The sequence below is a fragment of the Carassius gibelio genome, chromosome A9 (genome assembly GCF_023724105.1).
Source record: "Carassius gibelio isolate Cgi1373 ecotype wild population from Czech Republic chromosome A9, carGib1.2-hapl.c, whole genome shotgun sequence".
NCBI classification, from domain to species: domain Eukaryota; kingdom Metazoa; phylum Chordata; class Actinopteri; order Cypriniformes; family Cyprinidae; genus Carassius; species Carassius gibelio.
The window spans coordinates 10,889,739-10,907,886 of NC_068379.1; the positions used below are offsets into that span (position 1 = coordinate 10,889,739).

Here is an 18,148-nt window from a genome sequence, read left to right on the forward strand (position 1 = left end):
CACAGTAAACAAACAAGTGTTTCCTAGCAACGACAACTGCTCTAAACACTAATGAGACAAGAAATAAATACACTTTCAACTTTGCTTTTAACTCCCGCTGATTTAACTGCTTCTCACAAAGGGTATTTCTTTACACTCTCTTGGCTGGTGCTTGAACACACTTTACTGTTTATCACAACACAGGTCTAAGGTGCAAGCGCACAACACTGACAATGTATGCGATAGAGTACGAGACCTTAAAAAAAAAAAAAAAAACATTACCGTCTACAGCCGTGAGAGGGCACTCTGTGTCTTCAGTGTAGACTACAGGAGAACTAAGCAGCATAGAGCGCCCTCTCGCGGCTGGAGACGATAATGTTTTAACTTTAACTTCAATGGTAAACAGGGAGAGTGCAGTCAATCGCTTCTGTGTCATTGTTGTCCTGAGCTCATTCTTCAATCGTAAAAAAAAAAAAAAAAAATGTCGATCCCTGGAACATTTTGAATTGTAACGTCTAGCGTCCTTGTCTTTCTTTAACTTTCTTTTTGCAAAATCACTCAATTGACGTCTCTCCATTTTGATTCATTTTCTGTAGCAGTTAAAAACAATGACACATTTGCGCGTACTTGTTGTGGACCAACTCAACTCTGACAGATTGGGGACGGAAGGGGGGGACTGATAGTGGTCATGTAATCTTTATTATATTATAATTATTATTATTATTGTTGTTGTTAAGTTAGTGTTCATAAACAAGTTATGTATGGTCTTTCAAAAATTTCAAGTTAATAATAAAACAATTTACAAAAAAATATTCTTAAAGCTTGTGTCATGTGGTGCCCCCCTAGTTGTTGTGAATGGTTGGTGCCCCTGGGCACTGGCCCAAGTGCCCTTATGGATAATCCTGCTCTGAATACAGCCACAGCCATTGCAGCTAGCCAACAATAACATGAATAAGCATGTTAAATTTAACTTTTTTTTTGTGATGTGATCCGTCACATAACTGACAAAACATAGTTAATGCTCACTGAATAAGTCTCTATACATCACAGTCATCATGTAGACACCCAGAAGTTTGATTTATTTTGATGGTGTAGTTTATTTTAAATTAATTGAACAAGAAAAAAAATCCACATTGCATGCTCAACATTTTTTACTTAAATCAATATATTGATATAATTAGATATGTGCATTTATTGCAGTTCCCACAGTGAAGCAGTGGCTGGTGGTGATGGAAAGGGTGCATGAGTTGACCCTGCAAGCTGTTCTGTGGTTATGGAAAGTTCAAGAGCTCTGCTGGAGAATACTGGAGCTTCACAGCTTCAAACTAGTCTCTACAGGCATCATCTGGGTGTGTGTGCAGGAGGTGAGACATAAACCAGAGTACAACCCACACATACAATACCCTCAAATAGAACCTATATAATGTTGTAGGTTCACACACTCTTATATGCATGTATTTTAGGTATCACTGATGAACTTGTTGTTTTTGGTGCTGTGGACATTTGCTCTGCCGTACTCAAGACTGCGGCCTTTGGCTTTCAATGTGTCTTCTGTTTGGGCCTGTGTGATTGTTGTGTGTAAAATGATGTACCAGCTCAAAACTATCAAACCATCTGAGTATTCTTCAAACTGCACTGCTGTAAGTATTATTTATGTGACTGCTGCCTTTTAAACATAATTTTAATTGTACTTCATTTAACAATGTTCTTACATGTACATTTATGGGCCTTTCGCACTGCTTTAATTCCAGAATTAAATGTACAGTACTAAAGTACTGAGACGATTTTGTGCGAACTATTTCCCAGTACCATTTAGAGGGTTGCATTCACACCGACTGTGTGTACTAGGATGTGACATAAGCTAGTGATAGGGATGTCATTTTTGCATGATGTTTAAAAAAAAAAAAAAAAAAAAAAAAAAAACAGTTCTGTACTTAAATCACACCTAGTTCCTGCTGTGCGAAAACATTCATAAGTGGGTAGTTCCACAATTAGTTCTGGTACTATGAAAAGGTTCCTGCAGTGTGAAAGGCCCTATAATGTACTAACTTAAGAAAGTATTGGTAATATGAGGTAAATACATAGTTAAGCTTAGATTTAGGGGTAGGTTCAATGTGTGTGTATCTAGTTATTACCCAGTTATTGTAATTACTTTTAGCACGTACATGGGGAACAGGACTGTAAAATAGTGCTGTCATAATTTAATATACACATTGCACATTTTTATATATTCATTAAAATAATAATTTTGTTTCAGATGAGTAAATCTACATTGTTATGAAAAGGATTTGAGCAAGTGTAATGCGAGAATAAAAACTAATTAATGATGATTAAATCTCATACCTGGCAGAGGTGTGAAAGGTTAAAAAAATAATGTGAATAGGGTTTGCCGTGGGATACTTTAGATAAAGGGTGTCAAACTCCGTTCCAGAGGGGCAGAACCCAGCAGAGTTTAGCTTCAACCTTAATTAATTTGAACTGAACTCTGTAGGACTGTGGACCTATAGGAGTTGACAATAACTTTAATGTAACATAGTTTATATATATATACAGTACAGACCAAAATTTTGGACACACCTTCTCATTCAAAGAGTTGTCTTTATTTTCATGACTATGAAAACTGTAGATTCACACTGAAGGCATTAAAACTAGGAATTAACACATGTGGAATTATATATGAAATTATATACATAACAAAAAAAGTGTGAAACAACTGAAAATATGTCATATTGTAGGTTCTTCAAAGTAGCCACCTTTTGCTTTGATTACTGCTTTGCACACTCTTGGCATTCTCTTGATGAGCTTCATGAGGTAGTCACCTGAAATGGTCTTCCAAAAGTCTTGAAGAAGTTCCCAGAGGGATGCTTAGCACTTGTTGGCCCTTTTGCCTTCAGTCTGCAGTCGATCTCACCCCTAAACCATCTCGATTGGGTTAATGTCCGGTGACTGTGGAGGCCAGGTCATCTGGTGCAGCACCTCATCACTCTCCTTCTTTGTCAAATAGCCCTTACACTGCCTGGAGGTGTGTTTGGGGTCATTGTCCTGTTGAAAAATAAATTATGGGCCAACTAATCGCAAACTGCATGGAATAGCATGCCGCTGCAAGATGCTGTGGTAGCTAGGGATGGGTACCGAAACCCACTATTAAACTGGCCCCGGGGCTAAATTATGAAAGACCGTAGTATCAGTAAGATCTGATGCTACCGGTTCTGCTTTCGGTACTGGAGGGGGAAAAAATAATGTACTATGTGTTTTTGCTTAATAATGTTATCGTGCACATTTAATCTCGCCAAACATTTCTAATGTGCCATCATATTAAGACGTTTGTCTGTGAGATCTGCAAGATCACTCATGCACGTGCGGAGGCTGTCTGTCAGTCACACACACACACAAACACCACAACGAGCGCGGCACACGCACAGACATAACAGTATGAAAACTCCCGCTTAGTAATAAAGAGTGACAAAGGCGAAGAGATTTGCTTAATGATGTTATCGTGCACATTTTATCTTATTTCTAATTTGCGATATTATTAAGACTTTTGTCTGTGAGATGTAAGAGATCTCTCATGTGTGCCGCGGACACACACACAGAGATGTATAAAGTACTAGAGACCCATACTTGAGTAAAAGTACAAGTGCTCTATCAAAAAAGTGACTTGAGTAGAAGTTGAAGTGCTCTTTAAGCACCACACTTAAGTAGAAGTACTAAAGTATTCAACATTTTTTGTACTCAAGTATTGCAAGTAATCAAAACTTGTACTTAAGTATTTTAAAATGTACTACTCAAGTACTGAAAGTAAAAGTAGAAGTATTGTGTTATGTAGCTATTAAAGAAAGTAGTCAAAAGTTTGAACATATTGTTTTTACTATTTCAAATGATTAACCTAAAGGACAATCACAATTCCTTTGACTGTAACTTCTTGTAAACAAAAAACGGTTACTAGGGTTAGTTAGCCCAATTTGCAAAATTATGTCATTAATAACTTACCCTCATGTTGTTTCAAACCCATAAGACATCAGAGGGTCATTTAGAATTTTTTGAAGCATCGAAAATACATTTTGGTCCAAAAATAGCAAAAACTATGACTTTATTCAGCATTGTCTTCTCTTCCGTGTCTGTTTGTAAGACAGTTAAAAACAAAGCAGTTTGTGATATCCGGTTCGCGAACGAATCATTAGATGTAACCGGATCTTTTTGAAACAGTTCACCAAATCGAACTGAATCGTTTTAAACGGTTCGCGTCTCCAATACGCATTAATCCACAGATGAATTAAGTTGTTAACTTGTTTAATGTGTCTGACACTCCAATACCAATATCCCGGAGTAATTCATTGACTCAAACTGACTGAACCGCTGTGAAGAGAGAACTGAAGATGAACACCGAGCTGAGCCAGATAATGACTTGTTCACGAGTCAAGAACCGTTTCTGTCAGACGCGTCCGATTCGTGAACCAAGGAGCTGATGATACTGCGCATGTGTGATTTAGCGTGAAGCAAACCGACACACAGAGCGTCTGAAACGAACTCATTCTTTTGGTGATTGATTCTGAACTAATTCTGTGTTAATGTTATGAGCCCAGGTGCAGTCAACGCCAATGACGCCATTGCTTCGAGCGCAAAAGAATCGGTGAACTGTTTTCTTCAACCGGTTTATTGAATCGAACTGTCAGAAAGAACTACCGGTGATCCGAAAACCGATGCAACCGGTTCTTGACTCGTGAACGAGTCATTATCTGGCTCGGCTCGGTGTTCATTTCTCTCTTCACAGCAGTTCAGTCAGCATGCGCAGTCTTCTTAATCGCTTGATTCGCTCAATAATGTGCCAGCTTCATCAAACCTGCCATGCCATCTACAGTTCTGGCAGTGGTTTGTAATGGAATGATTCGTAACATTTTTATAATTGTAACGAGTAACGATGCAGCACATAAAAAAAAAAAATATCGGAGTAAAAGTATTAAACTCAGCGAAAATATGTACTGAAGTAAAAGTGGAAGTAGGAGAAAAAAAAATACTCTAGTAAAGTACAGATACCGCCTTTTAGTACTTAAGTACAGTAGTGAAGTAGTTCTACTTCGTTACTATACATCTCTGCACACACACACACATAAGGGGCTGTTCACATATCGCGTCTTTTGCGCGCTCAAGTTCGTTATTTCAAATGCAGGTGCGCGGTATGCGCGCTCATAATGGAAGCGATGCGGTCGCGACGCACACACGGTCCGACGAGCTTGTTTTTTTCCAGGCACGTCTGCACCGCATCGAGTTAAAAACATCTCAACTTTTCAGAATGACACAAGCGCACCGCAGGTCATGTAGCTTCCTCACCTTTTCTGTAACAATGTTGAAAGCTCAGCCAAAATGAAGGAACAGCTGATAGCTGTATGTGGATTTTTAAATTAGTTTAGTAGCAGTGCTACTTCAAGCAGTTTTTAGTGCTGCAAATCCATTCATCCATTGCTGAAATTTCCGTGTCTTCATGGAGAGAGCAGGTCATGGTTGCTTAGCAACGGCAGACTCTTCAGGAGCGCAAGTGCCTGAAGGCTTTGGGGAAAAAAATCAGAAAGCGGCGTGCCTAGCATTTTCCACGCGTTTTTAGACGCGATATGCAAACGGCCCCTTACAGTACAAAAACTCCTGCTTAATACAAAGAGTGACGATGGCGAAGACAGCAAAACGTTCCAAAGTGTGGTTATACTTCACTAGAGTGGATGCAGTGGTTGTCATAAGTGCAACAAAATTTTTGCATGTAAGGGCGGAAACACAAGCAATCTGTCAAAGCATCTTTCAAAAGTGCATTATGTGCCTAACATAACACAAAGTACCGATAAGAATACCGTTAAAGTACCGGACCGTTAAGCAGTATCGGTAAGAGTAGTAATACCGTTAAAACCTTAACGATACCCATCCCTAGTTGTAGCCATGCTGGTTCAGTATGCCTTCAATTTTGAATAAATACCCAACAATGTCACCAGCAAAGCACCCCCACACCATCACACCTCCTCCTCCATGCTTCACGGTGGGAACCAGGCATGTAGAGTCCATCCGTTCACCTTTCTGCGTCGCAAAAAGACACTGTGGTTGAAACCAAATATCTCAAATTTGGACTCATCAGACAAAAGCACAGATTTCCACTGGTCTAATGTCCATTCCTTGTGTTCTTTAGCCCAAACAAGTCTCTTCTGCTTGTTGCCTTTCTTTAGCGGTGGTTTCCTAGCAGATATTCTACCATGAAGGCCTGATTCGTGAGATGTGTCTGCTGCTGGAACTGTGTGTGTCATTGACCTGGTCTCTAATCTGAGCTGCTGTTAACCTGCGATTTCTGAGACTGGTGACTCGGATGAACTTATCCTCCGCAGCAGAAGTGACTTGGTCTTCCTTTCCTGGGGCGGTCCGCATGTGAGCCAGTTTCTTTGTAGCGCTTGATGATTTTTGTGACTACACTTGGGGACACTTTCAAAGTTTTCCCAATTTTCGGACTGACTGACCTTCATTTCTTAAAGATGATGACCACTCGTTTTCCTGTACTTAGCTGTTTTTTTCTTGCCATAATACAAATTCTGACAGTCTATTCAGTAGGACTATCAGCTATGTGTCCACCTGTCTTCTGCACAACACAACTGATGGTCCCAACCCCATTTATAAGGCAAGAAATCACACTTATTAAAACTGACAGGGCAAACCTGTGAAGTGAAACCATTTCAGGTGACTACCTCTTGAAGCTCATCAAGAGAATGCCAAGAGTGTGCAAAGCAGTAATCCAAGCAAAAGGTGGCTACTTTGAAGAACCTAGAATATGACATTTTCAGTTGTTTCACACTTTTTGTTATGTATATAATTCCACATGAGTTAATTCATAGTTTTGATGCCTTCAGTGTGACTCTACAATTTTCATAGTCATGAAAATAAAGAAAACTCTTTGAATGTGAAGGTGTGTCCAAACTTTTGGTCTATACTATATATATAATTAACGAAGACTTCCTAAAAAATCACTTAGCATGGCCCTACCTCTCAGATCTGAATAGATGTCATTAGAGTCCTCACACAGACCTCATAAGTCCACATAAGAGACCTCATTAGATTACCTCAGATCCCATTAGAATTCAAGGAACCATAGCAAAGGAACCATATCCAACCTTAGTAGGTATTCATGTGTGGTTAACATTTTCTGGAATGTTGGTGGCATGTTCTTTAATAATCCAACTTTTCCAAAGGGCCTGTCATCATCTAATGAGAGTTGGATCACTGATAACAAAGCAGAGCTGTTGAGGAATTCAGTTCTGTATTTGGCACCAGTAGATCCAGCAATGTGGGTTGGCGGACTGAGGAAGTGTGAAGATCGTATCCTACCCTGTCTCTGGGTATTCTGCTAAGTATTTATTTTATTGACTATAATGTCACTATTTTATGGACTATAATGTCATCATAAAGCTCACTTAGGTACTGAAGACCCAAACCATTTAAAGCTCTGTAAGTAATTAGCTAAATTTTTAAATGTATACAAAACTTAATAAGCAGTTATATTAATGTTATTATGATTAAATTGGCCTGAAATTATCACATTTCTCTGTTTTGTTAAGCACTCTAACACAGTGATTCCCAACCACGTTCAAGCATTTCTGGAGTATGTAAACCACTGTACATTTTAGCCTCTCCTTAAATCAGACCCACTCTACTCCTGTCATAAGCATTTATAGGGACTCCAAGACCTGAAATCGACGTGTCAAAAAAATCATTAAAATGTGCAGTGTTGGGGGTGTTATGATTCCTTGGCATCTTTGTTCTTGTGTGTCTCGCTTTTTTTACATGAGTGTGCCTGCAGGGACTGGCAGATCATCAAGGAACATTATGGGTGGATCCAGAAGTGGATGACTTTAAAAGGGCAGCACTACCAAAACATGAGAAGTTAATTTTGGCATTTGCTGTAGTGGCGCAATGAGCTCCTGATTTCACCTCCATCAACAGATCGCCAAATACATCTTGTGGCTATTGTTTGCTGTTTAATTAATTCATAGTGCATATACAGGTGCATCTCAATGAATTATAATGTTGTGGAAAAGTTAATTTATTTCAGTAATTCAACTAAAATTGTGAAACTTGACTATTAAATAAATTCAATGCACACAGACTGAAGTAGTTTAAGTCTTTGGTTAATTGTGATGATTTTGGCTCACATCTCAACAAATTAGAATATGGTTACATGCCAATCAGCTAATCAACTCAAAACACCTGCAAATGTTTCCTGAGCCCTCAAAATGGTCTTCGAGTTTGGTTCACTAGGCTACGCAATCATGGGGAAGACAGCTGTTCAGAAGACAATCATTGACACCCTTCACAAGGAGGGTAAACCACAAACATTCATTGCCAAATAAGCTGGCTGTTCACAGAGTGCTGTATCCAAGAATGATAACAGAAAGTTGAGTGGAAGGAAAAAGTGTGGAAGAAAAAAATGTACAACCAACCGAGAGAACTGCAGCCTTATGAGGATTGCAATGTAAAATCAATTCAAGACTTTGAGTGAACTTCACAAAGAACGGATTGAGGCTGAGGTCAAGGCATACAGACATATCAAGGAACTTGGATACAGTTGTCATATTCCTCTTGTGAAGCCACTCCTGAACCACAGAAAACATCAGAGGCGGCTTACCTTGGCTAAGGAGAAGAACTGGACTGTTTCCCAGTTGTACAAAAGTCCTCTTTTCAGATAAGAGCAAGTTTTGTTTTTCATTTGAAACTAAGGTCCTACAGTCTGGAGGAAGGGTGAAGATGCTCATAGCCCAAGATGCTCGAAGTCCAGCGTTAAGTTTCCAAAGTCTGTAATGATTTGGGGTGCAGTGTCATCTGCTGGTTTTTGTCCATTATGATTTTTTGAAAACCAAAGTCACTGCAACCGTTTACCAAGAATTTTGAAACACTTCATGCTTCCTTCTGCAGATGAGCTGAAGGCCATTTTCAAAGAAACCTGGGCTTCCATATCACCTCAGCAGTGCCACAAACTGATCACTTCCATGCCACGCCAAATTGAGGCAGTAATTAAAGCAAAAGGAGCCCAACCGTGCATTGAGTACGTGTACAGTAAATGAAAAGAAGGCCAACAATTCACTAATTTTTTTATTTTTTTATTGGTCTTACAAAGTATTATTTGTTTTTGGTGATCTGTTGATTGTGGCTGAAATCACATTAACATCATGCGTTCACATCTTAGCCTTATAAAATGGGCCGTAACAAATGGGGGCTCACCCTACGGTATGTATATTCCTTCTCATTTGGCTGGTGATTAATATTTTTTTTTTTGGCAGTTTTGGTTTGTGTGTCGGAAAAAGGAATATAAAATAATGGAGTTTAGTATTGAGACATTTGAACAGCAACCTTTTCTTGAAGTTTTAGGCTTATGCCGTAAAGCTGATCTGTATGAGATTGAGTGTTATGCCATTCCTATTATTAAAAAAAACAGCTAGTAAAAAAGAATTGTGAGATCTCAGACAAACTTTTTTTGGTTCAGCAAGGTTTGTTACCAGTAGTTCAGCCTTCTGAGAGTGATGATGCAAAATGTAAGTGAGGGGGCGAGTAGTGAAGAACAGGGCTTGAGTAGTGAAGTGATGTGCTTATTTAGTGCACTGGGTACGGCAGATGTAAAACTCCCTATCCAGTTAAAATAAACTTGATTTGGGAAATAAGCATCAAGAGCAAACTACACAGATGCTACCATTTAGACAATGTGAGCTGGAGACACAGGCTGGTCACCGACCTCCAATTGAGTCTAGACCCACGCCTGCTCGTTCAAACTAGTCAGGAATTGCAACAGTCATCTGATTCCTCTTTGCCTTCTGCCAATCTGTCTGATTTTGATGTGCGTAAGCAGATTAATCTTGTTCCACTGTTCCAAGAGGTCAAGGTGGTTTCTTATTGCAGTGCTTTTGAATGCATTGCAGTAGCCTTTCAATGGCCAAAAGAACTGTGATCTCTTTTGTCACAATGTCATTTGGCTGGTAAATCAATAACTTTGTTCTACTGTCTATTGATCAAAGTCTTAATCACAACAATTTAAGTCTGTGTTGACAAACATTTTTTTTGAGTATGCTCATGAAAATGGTGTTCTTTTTAATAACTGGTGCCAATCCAGCAAAACGATTAATTTTGACCAGCTTCGTGAACTCGTTTTAATTGAAGATTTAAATAATTAGTTGCCAGATAAAATAGTAGTGTGTGCTAATGAATTTGTCTTAATGCAAAAAAATGTGTTTGCAGTACCTTGGCTAGAATTACTGTATTCTGTGAATTTGGATAAACCCTGAACAACTAAATTAACGAAACTGTCAGAACAACCAGAAAAAAGTTTGTGAATGTTTTTATTGTCACAAGACTGGTCATTTTATTGCAACATGTCCCGTTCTGAAGAAGAAAATTACGTTTAGACAAGCAAAAAGTGTTGGCTTTGTATGAACTGTTGGTACAGAATATGAATATCATTTGAAATGGATTCCGTTTTTTTTACCTTTCATTGGTCAAGGTATGAATTCAATGGTCAAGGTATGATTTCAATAAGTGCTATAGAGGAGGATCAAGTCCCTGTTACCTTGCTGTGTGATAAAGGAACTGCTCAGTCCTTAATTTTAGAAAGGGCCTTGTCATTTTTGAACGAAACGTACTGTGGCTGAGATGTTTTAGTGCAGGTAATTGAGATGGGAATTAGAAAGGTTCCCTTTTATTAGTTGCATATTCGTACTTATTTGATAGCGGATTTCATAAAAGTGGATGTTACGATCCTCTGCATCTTTGCTCTTGTGCGTCTTGCTCTGTGTATGAGAGTTTGTCTGCATGGACTCGCGGATCATCAAGGAACGTGACTGCTGGATCCTGAAGGGTGGTGCTACCAAAACATGGGAAGCTCATTTTGGTGTTCATAGCTTACCCTTTAAAATGGACCATAGCAGAGGGACTCCATGAATGTGGTTGGGAACCACTGTTCTACCTAGCTAGCAGTTCCAAACCTGCTACAAAACACTTGCAATGCCTGGAATACACTATACAACTTTTGCCCAGATTATTGCACTGATTTACTGTGGTAAGCAACATAAGTCCTGGAGTGCTGATGTCCTGAAAAGTTTAGCTCCAAAAAAAAAAAAAACCTCACCTTCCTGAAGCCTTAGTGATCCTGAAGACATTGATTATCTTGTTCAGGTGTTTTTCATTAGTGCTGGAAGCTAAACTTTGCAGGGAAGCAGCACTCTATACCAGGACTAATGTTGCTAATCTCTGCTTTAGACTATTATTCTATCCAGTCAGAGGATATCAAACATGTTCAATATTTTTAGCTGATATTAGAAGACTTTAACTGTATTCATTTGTCATGTGTCTCCTACCCAACAAGGCATGTGTTTCTACATAAGTTTGTTGTGATCATCTAGCTATTCATTTGTTTGTTTGTTTTTTGGTGATTCCATGTGGGTAGAATCACCTGTTAATTTTAGGCCTCCTTGTGTTTGATGTGACTGTCCATCGGCACCAGCTCCATCATCGTCTTCAAAATGGCCTTAAAGCAACACACAGCAGCACCATATTTCAGGGTGTGACACAACAGCATCTAGACCATGGCATTATGGCCTCCCTCAGATATTTTACTAACTACTTCTTCTACAAGTTTGGTTTGGAGGTGAATGAAGTTGGTATACTTATTTATTTATTGACCAAGAAATTAAGTTCATGAAATTTATTTTACAAGAGATTCTTGGCAAATACAGGCAGCATACTTTGTTAAACATGAAACCATTTAAAAGTAAAACATACACATTCATTCACATATACGTAAAATTTACACATTTCAATCGGGTAAATCCTAAACCATATAATTTAAAATAAAAGTATATTCATTAGAGAAACCAACTCTTTTATGCATAATTTCTTATCACTGGTTCCAGTCAAATGAAGCAGCATAACTAAATGTCCTTTTGCCTATTTGAACAGACTTTCATGATATTTAAAAGATAATAATGTTGAGAAAATTTTTTACACATTTTTGAGTGATATACTGCTAAATAAGAGATAAGCAAACCCAGAATAATTTTAGATATAAATATGTGCCAGTGCTTGAGTCTGTGATGATAATTTGGGCCATACAGCCCAAGAGTACAGCAGAAAATGATGGGTAAGGGCTTTTGAATTAGCAATAAACCTTAATGCTCCATGATAAACAGAGTCCGAAACCTGTAAACAATACTTAGATAATATCATAATAATGCAACACTAACGAGACAGTAAATCACCAATCTCATTCTTGCTTCTAAAGACAGAAATTAATTCAAAACAAAAAGCCAAATCTCAAATCTTGAAAATCTGTATATGCCATTTATAACAATAACAACTCTGTTTTTTTTCTTAACATATAGTTGAAACCAGCATTATTTTTTGTTTTTAAATAAAAATAAAAATGGCAAAAACATAAAACTATAAATATTATTTAAAGGCGCAATATGTAATTTTTCTGCTTTAAAAATAGCAGAAATCACTATATCTATGTTATATATATGTTTTAGTTGTGTACTTACATCATCCCGAACTTTCAAATCCGGAGAAAATTATAGTTTAATTAGAAGACACGGCATGTTTCTTTATTTCCGTTTTGTCGCCCATCTATGGCGTCATATAAACTTTGACCCCTCTAGTTTATATAACTTCCTGCGGAACCGCCAAATACAAAGGTGAACAGAAACAAAGACGAGACGAAGAAGAAAAAGTAGTAGCCTTGATTGAGACTATTATATTTTATATTTATATTGTTTATATTCGTATTTAAACCTCAATCTATAACTTAGTTATGGATCATGATTATGCTTTGCCTGCACGTTCTGTGAAGTGCAAACGCACAGGTGAAATAAATGACCCGAGATGGTTTTGGGACAAGAGAAGCTACAAGACACGGGTAAATATTGGAGTTGCATTTCCAAGATAGAGAGAGCTTTGTGACAAGCTGAAACTACAGAGAGATGCCGAACTCGCTTGCATTCTGATAAACAGGTATGCATCCATTAAGCTAACTGTATCTATCCGTATATTTTGTGAAACGATATGATGTCTTGTGTAAAATGCAGACAGACTAGCTCTCATGTAAATCTACATTTGTTCTATATTTAGCTGAATAAAGTAGCTTCAAATGCAGTTCTCTAACTTGTTCGATATCATAGTATAACATAATTATAATTATTAACGAAAGGCGGCTGTGTTTTTTAACATATATTACTACTAGCTAGATGTAATATTGATTTGATAGAGGTCTCATAATTCATATAGACGGTTTCATCTGGCGCACGGTCGTGTATATCGGTCTGGCTGCGGTGCCTTCTACAAATGCAGTTAAAGGCAAGGTGATGAATAGACTGAAGTTGGGCTCAGGTGGTTGTGCTGCGGGGTGTGTTTCCCATACATTTATTTATTTTTGGAGACTCGCCACAATTTTAAAATTGATATTTTTTTCAAAAAGGCTTCATTGAATAAACATGAGTAATGTTACTTACTGCACGTTTAATAATAATAATTCCTTACATTTATATGTTTAAACATCAAAACGAGGCACAGGTGTTTTTATATCGCTGTATTTCTGAAGGAAGACTTGCATGTTATATGCCTGATAGCAGCGTATGAGCGTACCAGCTCTGCTTCGTTTACAGCTGTTACTGGCGAAACCTCTATTTCTCGCGCTTTATGTCTTATGCTTTAAAACATCTCCTGCTGGCAAATAATGAATTTGCATTTTCATTAAGTCTGCCTGATCCACGCAGCAAACATTTAGTTTGTTATCAAAAAATATCTATTCTAGAGGGACTTGGCTGTTGTTATTGATTCTATTTGGAAGTCTATCAGAAGTTAAGTTAGGTCCACAAAAGCGCTCATGCGCAGTAACGTTTGTTTATGTTGTTGCCGTTGAAACCGTCTCTCCTTTCGAAAAGACGTGATTGTCAAAATACTAAGTTAGAATGAGTGAGGAATGATAGGGAGTGACAGAGCGCGTGTTCCAATGAACAACAACTCCCATGAGCCTTACGCTCTTTCCCGAAGTCATCAAAGTACGTCTTATGTTATTATTTTGATTGAGTGACCCCTGGTGGCCAAAAATTCCATACTGCGCGTTTAAACAGTGCTGTGTTACTGTATGAAGCGTTACCACAATTTTTTTTAATTTTCTAAAGCAAAATAATGATTCAATATTTATTGTTTGAGCTTTTGCTGAGAATGCCAATCAGATGCTGCTTTTTCAAACTAGTTTTCAAACTAGCATCAGCTTTGAAATTAATGTGCTAAATTTTCCACTCTCTTTTCTGTATCAGGTGTGTTTTGTGGTAGCAGTTAATGTCATTGGCCAGCGGATGGATGTCTGTGCACTTCTGCACTCTTTTGCTCTAATGGCTGTTCTGGCACAACGTCGTAGAAAGGCCATAGGTGAAGTGTGGCTAAAATACTGCTGCTTCATTGCAAGTTTCATGGTGCTGCAATACTTGCTGTGCATTGGCCTACCACCTGCGCTCTGCACTGGTCAGTAACTCAACATTTACTGCTGCAAAGTTATATTAATCAATGTAAAGTGTATTTTCTGTTTATTGTTTTGACTTGTAAGAAAGGGACACATTCAGTTATAACTCTTTAGTGCATACTGAATATTTTATAATTAAATCATAATAGCTGTTTTACTACAAAAACCAGCAGGCTGAACTAACGCCTTAGGTTCTACTAACTCTTTATACTCTTCATGTTGTCTGTATGTTTTCTTTGGATTCTGTTTATTATATAGGCTCATTGGTGATTACTGCTTTCTATTCACCAATCAAATCTAGTCTGGTTTTGATCAGGTTAAGCGCGCTCACAGTGTTCGATATAAATGTTCTCTGCCAACTCAGGGTTTGATCCAGAGATTGTGATTAAATCTAGAGCATGTGCACCTGAAAGTGCGCAGTAAACCATAGGAAGCCGTTCAGCAAATAATATTAAAAAATAATTTATATTATGTAATTGTGGAATGGTTCACTGGTTGAAAGTAGGGTTTTAATGACAGATGCATTGGTTTATAATCAGTGTTGGGCAGTAATGCATTAATTGAAATTTGATTACTTTTTTAGTTTTGAGTAAATTAACGTGTTTTAATTTTCAAAATATTAATGAGAGTATAGTTACAAGTCGAGGTCTGTACTTTACTGCCGTGTTACATTGCTGACAGAATGTAATGTTTTATAATCTAGAGATTGTAAATACGTACTGTCAAGTCAAGTGCCAGTGGATTAGAGACCTGCTCTTGAGAGACCCAATGCAACAGAGTGTGGTACAGGACAAGATGGGCAAGTGCTGCTGCGGGCGGTAGACACTTTTCTAGATTCATTATTCATATAGGCCTATTTATTGTGTTATAACAGAGATTTGTGAAATCTGAGATGAACTGAGATGTATTTTATAGAATATAAATTTAGCGCTCTTTGCTGGCATTCTGCCATGCCAAACCATGCCTGCAGCAGCCACTTGCTTTAGTTAAAAACAACAGTGTTCTGTGAATGTTGATGCTTCAATACAAAAAATATTTCATGCAGAAAAAAGTAATGTAACTAGTAATGTTACTAATTACTAATTACTTTGAAATAAAGTCAGCCGAACAGTAATGTGATTACTTTTTAAAAAGAGTAATCAGGAATCAGTAATTATATTAAATTTCCAGAGTAACTTGTCCAACACTGTTTATAATACATTGGGATAACCAGACATGTAGTGGTTTAGATACATTGTTTTGATCAAGCACACGTGGGCTAAGGGGCATACAGACAGGAGGATAACCCAACCGCTATCCCTCATTCAAACTGCCACATGTCACAAAGGACCAATGATGATGCACCCCAAGAAGCCAAACACTTCCCTTTTTTATATTCACAACACATGCACCAATAGACCTGTGAAACTTACACAATACTGACCAATCATAATGAATTACAAACATTGATAGGTTCAGCAGCTTGGGTAATGCCAGCCAATCATACTGGGGCTATTCCTCTCTTGGCTATTTATGCATTGGTTTAGATGGATGGATTGGTTGGCTCAAGCATATATTGGTTTCATCAAGTATACATATCTCTGTTCAATTTATAGATTGATTTGATTAACTATATATTTGTTTGTTTGGTTACATTTTATCTTGATAGCCCACTTTAGACATTCTACTAACTATAAGTAACTTTGAAACTACATGTCAACTACATGTCAACTAATTCTCATTAATTTGCAATTACATGTCTTCTAACTCGCAGAACCCTTGTGCATTGTTCAAATTCACTACCCTTTCGGTATGTTCGGGATGAAAACATCCACTCAATTAAACTGCTGTAAATATTTATCAGATTCATTTTTTTTTTTTTTGCATAAATCTGTAAATCAACTTCAGTCCTGATCAAAACTACCAAATGTTTTTTTTTTAAAATCCAAGATTTTAACTCTTTAATTGCAAAGTTCATAAATGATGTCACTGATTTGGGGGAAAAAACGCACAAAATGACTTATTTTCAATATAAAAGTAATTGTGGCTGGATTTTTTTTTTTTTTTTTTTTTTACTTCTTATAACAGTCTTGGGCATGTCAAAGATTAGTAGCAATTGGCTTTGATGCATTTTTATTTTTTGTCCAGCATTATATTAATTTTTTTTCTCCCTAATTTGTTGTTGGTGGCTGTTTTTGCCCCATTGACTTCCATTATAACGACATTTTTTGAATGCAAAGCCATGACACCATATAATCATGCATTCTTGATTGTTTGTGGTTTTCCCTTTTGGGAAGGGGTAAAATTTCTTATTTTTACATTTGATCACTAGGTGGGACCATTAACCCTTTAGATAGGCCTGTGCAAAAAAAGGATTAGTTTCTGGCTTGTATATGGAGTTAAATGGAGTATAACAGCAAATTATAGTGTTTGTATGTGTGTGAGATTATTGATTGTTGGTGGTTTTCCCTGTTGGGAAGAGGTAACATTTGTTATTTTTTACAGTTGATCACTAGGTGGGACCATTAACCCTTTAGATAGGCCTGTGGAAAAAAAAAGCTTTAATTGTTATCTAAACAAAATGAACAGCTGAACCTACAGTATTCAAGGCTGTATTTATTGTACGAAATAGCACTCTCGGACAAAGATGGTTCTGTGATATTAGACTTTAAAAATAATGTGCCTTGGCAGATTTAACAAAATGTTGGTAGGTATTCATGCAGTCTCTGAGTATCTCATAGGAGACTTGGAGCTTATCTCTTTTCCATCTCCTGTCTGCCTGTCTCCATTTGTGATTAATTAATCAGCTCTATGCATTAAGCCAGGGTTGAGAAACCATTTTAGATATTACCTTTTTAAAAAGGCATATGGAGTTCAGAATACCACTATACTCAGAGTTAAAACTATCAACCAACAATATAAATCTGGGCATGACGGGGAAAATTCTGTGACATACACAAATGCATACAGGCCTAAAATGGCTATGAAAAGTAGTCATGGTGAGATACTGAAACGTGGAGTTGAGGTCATCCACCACTGAGCTTGCATGTCAGGCCAGACCAGCAGTGAAGGCACACACACGTGCAGTCCTTACTCTCACCAGCATGCCTCCTCATTTGCCCCATCTCCTGCATTTCCATTGGTATCAGAAACAATCCATGAGCATGCGACAGTCCTCCGAGGCACATGCTCCAGCTGGAGAGAACAGCAGGATCGTCAATACACAGGAGTTTCAGAATGTTTCATGAACACAGATACTTTATACTGCTTAAGGGGCTGTTCACATATCGTGTCTTTTGCGCGCGCAAGTTTGTTATTTCCATTGTAGGTGCGCGGCATGCGTGCTCATAATGGAAGCGATGCGGTCGCGACGCGCACGCCATGCGACGTGGCCGTTTTTTCCAGGCCCGTCTGCACCTCATCGAGTTAAAAACATCTCAACTTTTCAGAATGCCGCAAGCGCACCGCGGGTCATGTGACAAGAACTAACCAATCAGCTTCATCTTTTCCCGTAACAACGTTGAAAACAGCTGTTCATAGCTGTATATGGATTGCCATTTTGAAATAAATTTAGTAGCAGAGCTACTGCGAGCGATTTTTAGTGCTGCAAATCCATTTATCCTTTGCTGAAATTTCCGCGTCTTCATGGAGAGAGCACGTCATGGT

The 18,148-nt window shown here is 37.9% G+C and overlaps 1 protein-coding gene across 1 annotated transcript in view; it reads left to right on the top strand.

Annotated features, from left to right (window-relative positions):
* si:dkey-11f4.7 (piezo-type mechanosensitive ion channel component 2) overlaps positions 1 to 18,148 on the top strand; it is a 293,659-nt gene that overhangs the window by 146,392 nt on the left and 129,119 nt on the right. Inside the window, 5 exon segments of the mRNA XM_052605318.1 lie at positions 1,180 to 1,343; positions 1,443 to 1,619; positions 7,194 to 7,340; positions 11,432 to 11,632; positions 14,301 to 14,505. Coding sequence (XP_052461278.1) covers positions 1,180 to 1,343; positions 1,443 to 1,619; positions 7,194 to 7,340; positions 11,432 to 11,632; positions 14,301 to 14,505 — 894 coding nt within the window.